The 13,432-nt window shown below is 47.6% G+C and overlaps 4 protein-coding genes across 4 annotated transcripts; 2 read left to right on the forward strand and 2 right to left on the reverse strand.

Annotated features, from left to right (window-relative positions):
* Positions 1-45: 45 nt before the first annotated feature.
* Positions 46-6,030, reverse strand: ANOM_000760 (nonribosomal peptide synthase; the record flags this gene model as incomplete). Its single annotated transcript, XM_015546018.1, has 3 exons — positions 46-201; positions 255-5,519; positions 5,578-6,030. The coding sequence occupies 3 exons, from the start codon at positions 6,028-6,030 to the stop codon at positions 46-48; spliced, it is 5,874 nt and encodes a 1,957-aa protein (XP_015412020.1).
* A 1,778-nt stretch (positions 6,031-7,808) lies between these two features.
* Positions 7,809-8,996, forward strand: ANOM_000761 (putative dimethylallyl tryptophan synthase; the record flags this gene model as incomplete). The annotated part of the gene is made up of 1 exon (XM_015546019.1): positions 7,809-8,996. One exon carries the CDS (start codon positions 7,809-7,811, stop codon positions 8,994-8,996), a length of 1,188 nt encoding a protein of 395 aa, XP_015412021.1.
* Positions 8,997-9,690: 694 nt separating this feature from the next.
* Positions 9,691-10,581, forward strand: ANOM_000762 (alpha/beta fold hydrolase; the record flags this gene model as incomplete). The annotated part of the gene is made up of 1 exon (XM_015546020.1): positions 9,691-10,581. The coding sequence occupies one exon, from the start codon at positions 9,691-9,693 to the stop codon at positions 10,579-10,581; it is 891 nt and encodes a 296-aa protein (XP_015412018.1).
* Positions 10,582-11,681: 1,100 nt separating this feature from the next.
* ANOM_000763 (putative MFS sugar transporter) lies at positions 11,682-13,379 on the reverse strand (the record flags this gene model as incomplete). Its single annotated transcript, XM_015546021.1, has 2 exons — positions 11,682-12,965; positions 13,026-13,379. 2 exons carry the CDS (start codon positions 13,377-13,379, stop codon positions 11,682-11,684), a joined length of 1,638 nt encoding a protein of 545 aa, XP_015412019.1.
* Between the last annotated feature and the right edge of the window lie 53 nt (positions 13,380-13,432).

Below are 13,432 nucleotides of genomic sequence, written 5' to 3' on the forward strand. Positions count from 1 at the left end.
ATATTATTGTAAGTAGACTGTACGTTGAGATACACTTTTCCAGGCCTATTGGCTATTCAAAAAGCCCATAATCTCTGTGATTGACATCTTGAACCTGTCGGCAACAGCCAATGCTTGGTCTTCTGTGAGTAGATCGGATTTGTACGTGAGCCCTAGCCCAACATCTGTTGTTCCAATCGTAATGGTAGCGATAATGCCATACTGTTCAGAGCGGTTAGATGATAGTCAACGTAGTGGGGCTGTGTGAATCATACCTCTGTCGGCTCTAGAGTTTCTAGTTCCTTGAAACACAGACTCGCATCGGGGGTATCCATAGACAGCGGCTGCTCAACCGAGATGCAAGTATTGAACAAAGGCTGGCCGAAGTATGTTGAGAAACGTAACACCTCAATGAGGGAGCAATGCTGGTTCAACAATCGATTACCGATTTCTGTTTGATTCCTCCGTAATACATCCCATAGCGAGTCCTCCCTGCCGAAGCGAAGTTGACAAACTAGAACATTGAAGAAGGGTCCTACCATCTTATCAACATCAGGAATTCGGGAATCTCTTCCAGATATGAGGGCCCCGAAGCACACATCATCGGACTCGGTATACCGCCGCAACATTAAACCCCAAGCTACTTGTAGCACATTACTCACAGTGAGTCCATGCCTAGTGCAGACAGGTGTCAATGTGGCGGTGCTAGCGAGCTGCTCAGTAACGACCAAAGTATCGCTGGGTGAGTCTTGATCTCTAAGCCTCGGAAAAATACATGGACTGGCATCCTTCAACTGCCTTCTCCAATAGTCCATACGATTATCACCATTTGGCAGGCTTTGAAGCCAGGCCACTGCCGAGCTATATGATGGCCCGGGAACAGAGGATAGCTGTCCATCGTATGCCTGTGCTAGCTCACGCAAGATGATCAAAACGGAAGTGGCATCAAGAAAGGCATGCCCACCCTCGAGCTTGCAGAATACGCGACCTGAAACCGTTTGACAAATCCTAAATGCATGTGGATAGTATAGGCCAGTGTCAGACGGGAGGAAGGGCTTCCGCAACTCTGTAATGACATGTTCATCTTCGCAAGAAAGTATGGCGGCATCTGCCATATAGTCTTTATGCACAACATGTATCTTCGAGCTCATACCGTCACACAGTGGAATATCAATTAGATGTGTCCGCAACGCAGGGTGACGACGGGCAAGGGTAAACCAGGCGTTGCACAGTCTAACTGGGGACACTGGAGAGGATTTACTCCTAGTGGTGACCTCCCATATAGTGTAGGACTGATAATAAAATGGTCGCAACATTTGCGTTTGCAGCAGCCCCTGATGAGATTCGCTGCATGGATACGCATCCTCAATGGAATCCATGCTTCCAATGTCATATGTAGCCATAAGTAAGGATTCAAGCCTTTCCATATCGCGATCTGAATTCAAAAAAAGAAGGGAGAATCGCCTGTCTAAACTGCGGTCGCTTGCAGGAGTCGATGGAGGTGTATACGGGGTGAGTGGCATCAACCTTGTTGCTATGAGTTCGATGGTTCTCCCATTGAATATATCTAGTGCTGTCAAAGATAGCTGATGCTTTCTACAGAGGGATACAACCTGCATGGCAGATATTGAATCCCCACCGAGAGTGAAAAAGTCATCCTTGGGACTTATATTCTGTGGATCAATGCTCAGCACATGAGCAACAATCCCTCGAAGACGTGCCTCTTCCGGTAATATATGATAGTCAATGTACTTGTTGACAGGGTCTGTCAAAGAATGTAAGAAGTCAAGAGTCATAGATGAGGCTGCCTCGCACAAATAAATTCTATCCGGTTGGCCGAGTGGGTCTACTGGTATGAAACTGACCGGCAGGCATAGCGATGGAACCGCAGATCGAGGGAGAGATTGTCCTAGGCTAGAAATCAATTGCTGCAGTTGCCATCTGATATTGTCAGTAGGTCGTGTGAACAAGCCCGATGTTTCTGTCGGCTCACGCCTTCTCTTGGTTTCGCAAACGAACATAGCTGTACTCCGATTGGAACTTCCGTTCGGTACTATAGCGTCCACAAGAACAAATACATCTCCACCGAAATAATCATAAACCTTCTTCTCGATGTGTGAGCTCCAGTACTGGCTCTGCTGAAGTGCGTAGGAATACGTGTCTTGGGGAGATGGGATGATGTTCTGGATTTCCAAGGTGGGAGATTTGGTTATCATGTCAATAAGATACTCCAGTTGATCCAACAACCTCTCCATGTCACCAGAAATGACAACTGCATTGTCAGATATGGCCTTTACCGACACGCTGTGAGTCCGAAGTTCACACACTAGAGTTAACGGACAAGTGCTGAACTTCGACTGCTCGTGCTCATTGCTCTCTAATTCAAAGAAGATTTCCGATGATTCCCGATATGTGACAGGCTGTATGATCAACAGACTTTGGAATTGGCAGGCCCTGGCCGTCTCGGTACCAAATGACTTTATCCGTCGCAGCCCTGTGTGCTCAAAAGGGATGAGCGTTGCTATGTGATTTTGCATGCACAAAAGCGCATCAGTTATGTTCATCGTCCCATAGAGTATCGTACGAAGAGGGAATGTAGCAATAGTCGGACCGGTAGTTCTATGGATTCCGGCTACTGGGGCATTGCGCCCCGTAACAGTCAGCCCGAATAAGACATCCATGGACTCAGTGCGCCAGGCGATAAGCAGGGTGAAGGCAAGCTGAATGATTGTGGATGGCGTGCAATAGCTACTTAGCCACTCGGATACGTGAATCTGGCGATGCGTCGTGGTGCTAGAATTGGCCATGTGTCCGCGGCTTAAGGGCGGAACAGGGAATGGCAATGCTTGCATATCTTTAAACTCAGAGCACCAGAAATGCTTCGCACTTTCGTAGTTACAATGTAGTATGTACTTGATGAACGGTGCGAAAGGCCGCTGAACTGCATTCGTATGTTTATACGCATCTTCGACGGCGCCAAGAATCAGACCATACGACCATCCATCGAATATAGCATGGTGCATCGTGAGACAAAATGTCCGAGATAACTTCCCTGCCGTGTCATTCGTGATTGCCATATCAACGAGCGGTACACCATAAGACATTAAAGACCCAGGCGATGTATGTACGCCGTTGATCAAGTCCCACTGTAATTGTTCTCCGGGGCGAAGGACTACTTGCAGAGCCCCGGTATGGCAAAAAACAATGCGAGTTCGCAAAATTGGATTTGCAGCAATTACTATTCTCCATGCTTCCTTCAGGCGAAGCATATCTAGTTGGTGCGGGAGTTGAAAGCGAAATTGGGCCTGGAATGCCCCCGGCCTTTTTGAGGTGTACGCCATTAACGCTTCCTGCAAAGGTGTACACGGGTAGATATCCTCAATCTGTTCTGGGAAAACGGAGCATTGCTCAGTTGCTTGAGCAATATACGTACCTTTGCCTAGTGGATCAAGCAATGAAAACGGTGGAATAGGTGAACCAATGCCATTTGACATCTGGTGAGTGCATTCTGCCAATTTAGAAATAGTCTGCCGTTTAAACAACGATTCTACCGTTATATGCAGGCCCTGGTCTCGGGCGTCTCCGACAAGTCTGATAGCACTGACCGAGTCGCCGCCCAGATGGAAGAAACTGTCATTCGGCTTAATTTTCTCCTCTGGAATGCGAAGTGCGGCGGAAAAGAGGAGTCTGAGTTGATCTAGGACGGGAGTACTCGGCAATTGAATCATATCATTGTGCGTTATTGGATAGTACGCTCTGAAATCTTTCTCCGATGCCTGTTCGACAGCTTCCCGTAGAAGCTTCCTATTGACCTTCCCCGTGCGTGAGATAGGCATAGCTAGTAGTTCGATGTATGCTGCAGGTATCATATGCCTTGGAAGCACCTCTTGTAAGAGAGTATTTGTTCCTTGGGCCTTTTCCTGAAACAGAATGCTTGGTGGACGTAGAAGCATGGTGCAATCCATATTAACGGAGTATTCGTACTTTCGAGCAATGAAGAGAATCAGGATAGGCTTACGTCCTGCTGGAGCAGCGACTTCAGCGGCAATCACAGCATCGCGGAAGTAGGGCTGTGCCTGATGTTCAATTTCGCCGAGCTCCACTCTCTGTCCGTTCAACTTGACTTGGGTATCCTTCCGTCCAATATAAGCAATTGTTCCATCGGCATTGTATCTGACTAGGTCACCAGTCTTGTAGAACCGGTAACTGCCGTTAAGGTGGAATAACGACGCCCACTCTGGGTTTGTGATGAAAGCATTTGCTGTCAGACAAGGTTGTTTCAAGTACCCTCGTCCTACGATCGGGCCGCCTATAATTAGCTCTCCGATACACCCAACTGGCATGAGTCGGTGGTGGTTGTCTTTTGATACAATCCAGCAAGTGCCACACGGCGAGCGCCCAATGTTCCCCAGCTCTTGAACGCATGACTGCACGGTGGACACGACAGTGCACTCTGCTGGCCCGTACGCGCATACTAGTCGAAGCTTGTCCTTCCATAGAGAGATATCATTAGGCAGCATAGGCTCTCCGCCCATCACAAGCGTTTTGACCGTTGGAATATCCGCCGGGCACCAGAGTCTAGCCACCGTTGGCGTTAGCTCCACCCAGTTAACCCTTAGGGTACTAACAGCCTCCTTCAAGCTATTGACACGTTGTGCTTCGGATGGAATACAAACACATCCACCAAGCAGTAATGGGGTCAATGATTCATGGACACTGACATCAAATGCATAAGACGCGAACTGCAAAACTCTGGACGATCGATCAAGGTTCTGGGCCTGGCTACTCGCAATCGCGTTGGTACAAAATGAACCATGCTCTATGACAATGCCTTTCGGCGCACCTGTAGACCCTGATGTATACACCACGTATGCTGCATCATGTGAAGCTGTGTTAACTGCTTGTATCGCAGAATATGTCGCTGTCTCGGTATTATGGTCACCGATTGAAAGTGTGCTGCCCGAGACGCCTATTGAGAGCTCTTGCGAACAAACTATTACTTTCGCATCAACATCTTTACATATATTCACCAGCCGTTTGGTCGGATATGATTGATCCAACATGCAAAAGGCAGCACCTGCTTTGAGCACCCCGAGCATGGCAACGATGGCCCACTTAGACTTCTTGAAAATAATCGGTACGACCGATCCGGGACCAAGATCGTACTGCTGTAGTAGACCTTGTACAGTTGAAGACAATCTATCAAGCTGGCGATATGTTATAGTTCCATCCCAGGCGCAAATTGCCTGCGCGTCTGGTTGTAAAATGCATTGCAGGCGAAAGAGAGTGTGAATGCAGCTATCAAACGGGTGAATTGGCGCATTTCTGTTCCATTCAGCTATTTGATCCTGATGGTGCTTGCTTAACAGACACGAGTCGGCAAATGGTCGACCTGGACTGTGTATCACGCAATGTATTATCTGCTCTAGTGTACTAATAATATTATTGGCATGAGCATTGTGCAGAGCAGAAGGGACATATTGCAGCGACAGCTTCAGCAAAGGGGAGAGAAGATCGACAAGCAGTATAATGTCACCGAGCTGAATGTCTCTTTTTTGATTAGCTTATATGATAACGACCGACCATGATAGGCGTCACCTTTTCGATGCTTTGCAGTGACTTGAACTGGGAGGCTTCTGGCGAGGCATTGGTGCTAAGCACGATACAAGTGTTGAATAACTCATGTCGGGCAGAATCCTCCAGGAGCCATCGTCGTGTGTGTCTGAGAGTCACGCCATCAGAAATTGGCAACTGCGGCTCTATCGCCGCTTCCCACTGCTGTACACTAGAGATATCGCTGCCTTCGCACGGGAAAACCCCAAATGAAACGTTATTGGAGTCTGTATACTCCGCAAGTAGGATAGACCAGGCAACAAGTAAGGTTTGATAGAGAGAGGTTGTATCCTGTTCAACTTTGACCTCGGGGGAAAATTCGGTTTGTTCAAATGCGACACAGCCGTTGTCTCTATTCACAGTTGCGCAAGTAGCCAATCGTGGGAATATACATCGGTATGAAGGATTTCTCTTGCTTTCACTTTCTGAGCTCAGCATCTTTATGATTGTATGATATATCTTCAGCTCTGTATGTAAGCAAATACAGTAGCGAGGAGATGAGGTGTCACCTCTACATTGAATGGGCCAAACGAACGGAATGTTTTGGCCTCATCAAAGCGGTTGAGGAACCATGGCTGGATAGGATCGATATTTTGATATTGAAGGGTCAGCCAAAGAGTTATAATGGTGGATATACTCCTCCGCGTCCATAGGACAGGGCATTCTACATATCATTTAATTTCTTCACTCAACTTCCCCTGTGCCCAAATAACATGCATTAGTACGAAGGTATGTCGATGCTAAGAGATTAAACACACTGACCTTGTACAAATATGCGCAAAAATAGCACATTAGGAGTTACACATCATTCGGTTCGTACCTGCTCTTGATAAATGCCGCTTGATCCTGAAACCGTTCTGCCCAGGACCTTGGCATGCACTAGGCTATCCAGCAGCCTGCTACCATTCTTAATCAAGAATGGCCTATCGCCATTGGACTATAAAAAGCAGACGCCATGATATATATCCTTGGGCAAGAGATATCTTTCACTTTGAAATGTTTGAAGAGCGACGGTCGTCACTGAGACCAGCAGGCATGATTCCTTTTCGTCTTAGTATGTTGGAGAGTGTCGAGCGAGTCTCTAATCCACTAGAGCTGGCCTTATTCTAGTTGCTCGCCAAGCGTGTCCCCCAGCATAACGTAACGGTTATGATGTGTTACCAGCTTGTAGACTTTAGGCCTGATGTAGGGTGCTATTCTTATATCGTTTCAGCGGATATTTGTATGATATTGCCAGTATGCAGCAGCCCGCGGCCAATAAGCCAGAGCAAAGATGGCTATCAATACCCGTAGATAACAGCGAGCATCTCACAGCCAGGAGCGTCTAATCCGCGGCATCGTACACTCTATCTGAATCGAAAACAATAATTGGTGACAGTCCCTGACTACGGACATAGAATCATCGGCCGTGTGGTAACCCCACTCATATGCTTTCCGCTTCTCGTGTAATAACTAGGCGTACTACTTGTCCCTGTGATCTGCGGATTACCTTTCCATGGCTCCATAGTAAGTCTGGGGATGAAAAGAACCGGAGTATCTTTTTTTAAACGTCGCACTGCGCAATGAAGAAGTATGGAAATTTGCATCTAGAATGTCTGACACACGGTCACCTATATTTCGAGCAATCAGGATTATCAAATACCCCTTGCATACCTGAGTCTGCTCTACACTCTCTGGGCACTCATGTAAGCCCTTTGTCACTGTGTGATGTGTCAATATACACAGTGTCTTCCAATTATACCTGACAGGGAACCCAACCTGACGCAAGCTTGCACCAGGCGTGCGTCATTCACTGTGGGAGCACAACAAATATGTTCACCTGTGGTACACCATAGAATGAATTTCTAATCTCAATATATTATGCAGATACCAAAACAGGTTAATGAGGGCGCACTACGCAATGGCCGATCACTTGAAAATATCACAATTGCGCGTCCGTTTTAGGGTACACCTCCTCTAGTGCTTCCTAAATGTTGGCTAACAGTGACTTCGTGGTCCCACCCTCCGCAGTCTCTAAGTTAAACTACATTCAATCAGGACTTGACTGCTTCCTTTTTCGTAGACAGTAACCCAGCCATCTTGGCACGAGTCGTATAGCTTCCGCAAGCTCATTGATCGAGGTCGCCCACCCACCTATTCCCAGCTTGACTCCACTTGTGGCGTGTCTCATATTACTTTCACTCCCATCTTTATAATTCTCTCGTCCTTCACTATCTATGACTACCTACACGCTTTTAGACCGTGCCGATGCGCCACAGGCATCGAGTGATGATGATGAACCAGAACCATGCTACCTTCTAAGCAAATATCTCACTTTCCCAAGCTTTGACCAGCATCAATGGTGGCATAATACGGCACCAATGCTAGGGAAGCTTCTCTCACAATGCAAATACAGTGTGCATGAGCAGTATCAATACTTGTGTCTCTACGGCCTACACATCGTACCGTTTCTGGGGCCATGGCCGGATATCGAGCGTCGTAAGCTCTACAAGAGTGTTTTCAGCGGTTTAGGTCCGCTGGAGTTCAGTCAGAACTTTACAAAGATTGGCAGGACGGTTCGAATCGGCTTTGAACCGACATCATTCAATGCCAGTACTGGTCACGATATATGTAACCGACATGCTCTTGGCGAGGCCTTGAACCGCTTCAAGCATCTGGGTCTTAAACTAGACTTGCAGTTATATCACCAGCTAATAAGCCAGGTCTCATTGACGGATGAAGAAGAATATACACTTCACGCCCGAGGAATACTGGATGATGAGCCGGCCAAATCACAGAGCCTTCTGGCACTAGACTTCAACAACAGTGACGTGACGATCAAGCTATATTTCTATCCGCAACTGAAATCCTTAACCACCGGCATCTCTCGTGCGCGGTTAATGTTCAGTGCAGTGCGCAACGTGGATAAATGTGGTGCTTTGAGGCAGTCCATGGACATGATCGAGGAATACTTCGCCTCAGTCCCGGGTACCACGACCCCGTACTGGGTATCGTGCGACCTCACCGAACCTCGCAAAACTCGATTCAAATTCTATTTTGCGCAATTCCAAGTGAGTATTGAGAATGCCGTAAGTCTTTGGACACTTGACGGTCGGATCACAGATCCCGAGACGATGGCAGGGCTTGCTATGCTCCGCGAACTATGGCATTCCTTCGATATCAGGGATGGCCTCCGTGAACAGAAGAACCGACCTGGAAACCCAGGCGATCCAGGCAACGTTGTTCCCATGCTGTTCAACTTGGAGACCTTCCCTGACAAGGCCTATCCGCAGCCCAAGATATATTTTCCGACGACTGGAATGAACGATCTGGCTGTCGCAAAGGCCATGGTCGAATTCTTTAGAGGACATGGGCTTCATGAACATGCAGAATCATACATTGACGATTTGGCCTCATATGTGTAAGTCTGTCTTTTGCCTTGAATGCTACTAGTGTTTGGAGATAAGCTGATGATTTGAATACCAGCCCACATATGGACCTCAATGATTGCACCGATCTCCAAGCATGGGTATCCTTTTCCTACTCTGATGCTAATGGACCCTATGTTACTGTTTATTATCACTAGTATTGTACCATAGACAACCCAAATAAAGATAAACATCATAAATATTACTATCGGGCTTACGATACATCGGTGTCTACTCAACCAAAACCACATTCTGCAAATAGGTATACAGGTAACCTGTTAGCATTTGAATTTATTGTACACTGATGATTCCTCGTTAAGGCTAAGCATTACGATCTCCTTTAGGCTAACCACTAAAAAGGCCATCAAGCTTCTACCAGGATTACTAGCGCTTACTTAGTTCAGTTACATTCGATCATCGACGCGAAGTGCTTATATATTCAGCGGTATTATTCCGCATTTGCTGACATAGGTACTATATAAATGAGGTTGGGGACATAATTCCAAATAATGCCCCAACAGTGTATTTTGTCAGCATGTGAGTCACAAGGAATCAACTCAAATAGACCAGCAATCCAGGTATGACAGTATATAGATAGGAGTGATGACACCAACATTGCCAAGGGCCTGGGTCAAGCATACTGTAATACGTTCACACAAAGCCTCAAGACACAACAATCTGCATGTCCATAATGGAGTCCATCTTCTTAAAGCTCTCTGCCGATGTAACGCTCCACGCGCGCATCTCTCGACCTACCATTGTCAACCAAAAACCACTTCTGGTTTTCCTCCATTACTGGGGTGGATCTTCTTCGACGTGGTACAAGCTCACCTCGCCGGGTTCACAGACCTCCTTAAGTACTACCTATCCGACCCTTGCGGTAGACCTTCGGGGCTGGGGCAAGTCGGCGGGTCCGTCTGAGGAAACCGGAACAGCATATTCGATTACGGCAATGGCTTCCGACGTTGCCCTCGCATTAGAGCAGCTGAAACAAGACGCTAGTACGGAGGAACTTTTCAACCACGGGTTTATACTCGTTGGTCACTCTATGGGAGCGAAAGTAGCTCTGGCCACGCTATCTACCCTACATGAGAATCTACTTCGAGAATTGAGAGGCTTGGTTTTAGTAGCCCCAGCGCCGCCGACAGCACTCAGCCTGCCACTGGAGATGAAAGAGCAACAAAGGGTTGCCTACGAGACGAGGGAATCCGTAAGATGGACGGTAGAGAATGTACTCGCAAACGTTAAAAACTTAAGTGAAGACGACATTGAGTTGGTCATTCATGACAGCTTGAGTGCGAATACATTTGCCAAAGAGGCTTGGCCTACGTACGGGATGGCAGAGGATGTTTCTGAAAGTGTGAGGAGGTCTTTGGCCTACATTAGCCATGCTGGTATTCGGGCGAGTGTACTTGTTGGGGAATTGGATATTGTTGAACCAAGAGAGCGAGTTGAGGCTGGGATTTGCCGGTTTCTTGAGGAGAATGGTGTCAAAACGTCGCTGAGGGTTATTGAGAATGTGAGGCATTTGATTCCATTGGAGTGCCCAGAGATGGTCTACAAGCAGATTTCTTTATATTGATCGAGCATTTTGGGCTGGTTCTATCGGGACCCTTGTTGTCCGTACATGGAGACTAGGAGAAACTAATTTGATATGTCCACAACATACGCATAGCCATGGCTCACTCCATTATAAAGACGCAATATTTAGTCATTGTCATTTAGTATCACGTTGTACCTCATTGCAACTCCATTGAGGATACTTAGTGCAACTGTAACCAAATTCTCGGCCGCGCAAGCATAAATGAAGGGTATCTTCCTCCCGGCAAGTGATTGGAATTTCGGTGTGGAAATATGTCGTACATGCGGGTTCACAACATTCAATAATAACGTCAGCATCCATAAGCAGGAGGAAGTTCTGCCGCTACACCTCTTATCACACCCCAACTGTTCGACTTGCTATCCAGTAACCATGCCCAAGGTACAGATTCTTGTTCGTGTGACCGGAGTTTCTCAGCGGGTGTAATGGTGTGTGTGGAAGGGGACTAAAACGGGAGCCTGTTCCATATGTGCAAGGCTTTCTTCAGGCCTAGGTTGTAGGTAGATCTTCTTACTGTCCGTTCACTGAATCGAGAACGTCCATTTACTTGATTGAGTCTTTACAGCGGTGACGAAGGTTCATCCCGTAGGACTCACAAAAGTTAATAATCCACACGGATGGTTTCACCCGTTGTAGAGTTAGTCCGGCACTGTGAGACATGGAGTGTTAGCCAACACAAACAGGAATAGATTTTGTCCTGCTTTACCGAGGGCTGTGGAGGGCTAGGGAGCGTCAGCCTAGTAACGGCAAACGACGAGATGACCGGCAAGTCCGAACGAGGCAAACATCTAGGATAGTAAATTTGACGTGGATGGTATTGCTAATGGCATGAGAGACACATGTGCTTCACAATATATCTTGTGATAAGCGGTCCTAACTTGTCACAGACAAGGCATGGAGATATGGGCAGGCGGAGATATAGGACCTTTTTCAAGGATGATAGTAAAGATGGCATATCGCAACGTTCAGCATTTATTTCGATCAGAGCAACACTTACATTGGTAGTGTTGCAAGTATATCAATTTGATTGCACTGACAGATAGTAATGCTATGCTAGGCAGATCTGCTAAATTTAAAGGATCTCAGTGTCCTATAACAACCGTCTTTCCTTGTATCCTCAATCTCTCCTGGATAATATCCTTGCGCTCTTTGCGCAAATTCCGAGCATACCTCACCCCAAACCCATGCTTAAACACCTCCTTAATCTCTTCCAACGACAGACCAGAGACTTCCGGGTAGAAGAAATATATCCAAATATACCCAACCCCGCAGATGCCCGCGTAGAAGCCAAATGCCCCAGACGGAGTCATGGCCTTCATCATAGACAAAAACGTGCTGGATACGATGACATTGCTTCCCCAGCTAGAGCAGGTGATCCACATAGTGCCCATCGCACGGACTTCCAGTGGGAAGAAATCTGTGCTCATCCAGGCCGTGTTGCCGACCGAGACACCATAGAAGATCACGAACCAGATGATGAAGACCAGGACGACAATTGCTGGAGGGGATACACTGCTGGTCTCCAAGCTAAGGGTATCTAGATCGACCGGAATAAAGCAGAATGCTACCGCGATTGCAATTAGACCAACGGACATACCCCAGGCGGTGGATAAGAGTAGTCGACGACGACCCATTTTGTCGATCACCATCATGTTGACCCAGGTCATGATGAAGTTGGTGCCAGCCACGACGATCCCTACTGCGGTGGGATTATCGAAGCCTACCAGGGCAAATAATGTCGATGAGTAGTACATAAGTGTGTTGAAACCCGATAGTTGCGAGATGACCATCAAGCCACACGCGCTGACCAACGCCCGGAGGTTGCTGGTTACGGTATGAAGCTGCTTTATCTTGGTCCACCGCGTCGCGCCCTCGTTGATCTCCCGAGCTTCATCACAGGCGGCGGTGATTGAGGCTAAAACCGAAGCCAGCTGAACATCAGATGGATGCCCGTAGATTCTACGAAGCACGGCCTGAGCTTCCTCTTGACGATGGTTGTATACCAGGTGGCGTGGGGACTCGGGGCAGAAAGGCATCAGAGATGCCAGGATTAGGGCCGGCAATGCCCCAAGCCCCACCATGTACCGCCAGCCATGATTGACATTGGCAAAGGCAGCTCCAATAGCATAGGAGATTACCTGGCCACCTGTGATTGACATGTTATTTAGGCCGATAAGCCGTCCCCGGGCCTTCGCAGGTGCTACTTCGGCGATATACAAAGGCACCACCATGGCAGCTGAACCCACACCGAAGCCAACCACAACCCGACCCACAGCCATCTGAACAATTGTGTATGCGGCCCCTTGAAGAATAGCTCCGATCGTGAACAATGCGCAACCGAAATAGATAGCTGCTTTTCGTCCTAACTGTTTTCATGAGGTAAACAGTTAGCTAACGATTCCGAACAATCGGTAGCATATACATACCTTGTCTGCTGTCAGCCCGGCTACAATGGCTCCGAAGAAGGCGCCTCCCGAGCAGAGCGACGTGATCAATTCTTTCTCGTTACTGGTGAGCGTGCGGTGGTCTAACCCATCATGGATGTAGACGAGAACAGCACTGATGATGCCAGTATCGTAACCGAACAACATTCCTGCGATCGAAGCGGTAAAGGCGACCAGCCATACGAACATAGTAACTGGGAGGTCATCAATACCAGTTTCCGTGACTAGAGTGCCACGGGCCACTTCGATGTGCGCATTTTCCGGTAGATTATCTCCTTTGAGACCATCCATTGTGGTCGTTGGCGGTTGAGGTTTTGTATCCTCAGCTGGAGCCATAGTGAGTTGCTATAGCATAGGGCAACTGAACCAAAGAAGGCGAGTGGTTATGT

This window comes from Aspergillus nomiae (genome assembly GCF_001204775.2).
Source record: "Aspergillus nomiae NRRL 13137 chromosome Unknown contig00006, whole genome shotgun sequence".
In the NCBI taxonomy this organism is placed as follows: Eukaryota; Fungi; Ascomycota; class Eurotiomycetes; order Eurotiales; family Aspergillaceae; genus Aspergillus; species Aspergillus nomiae.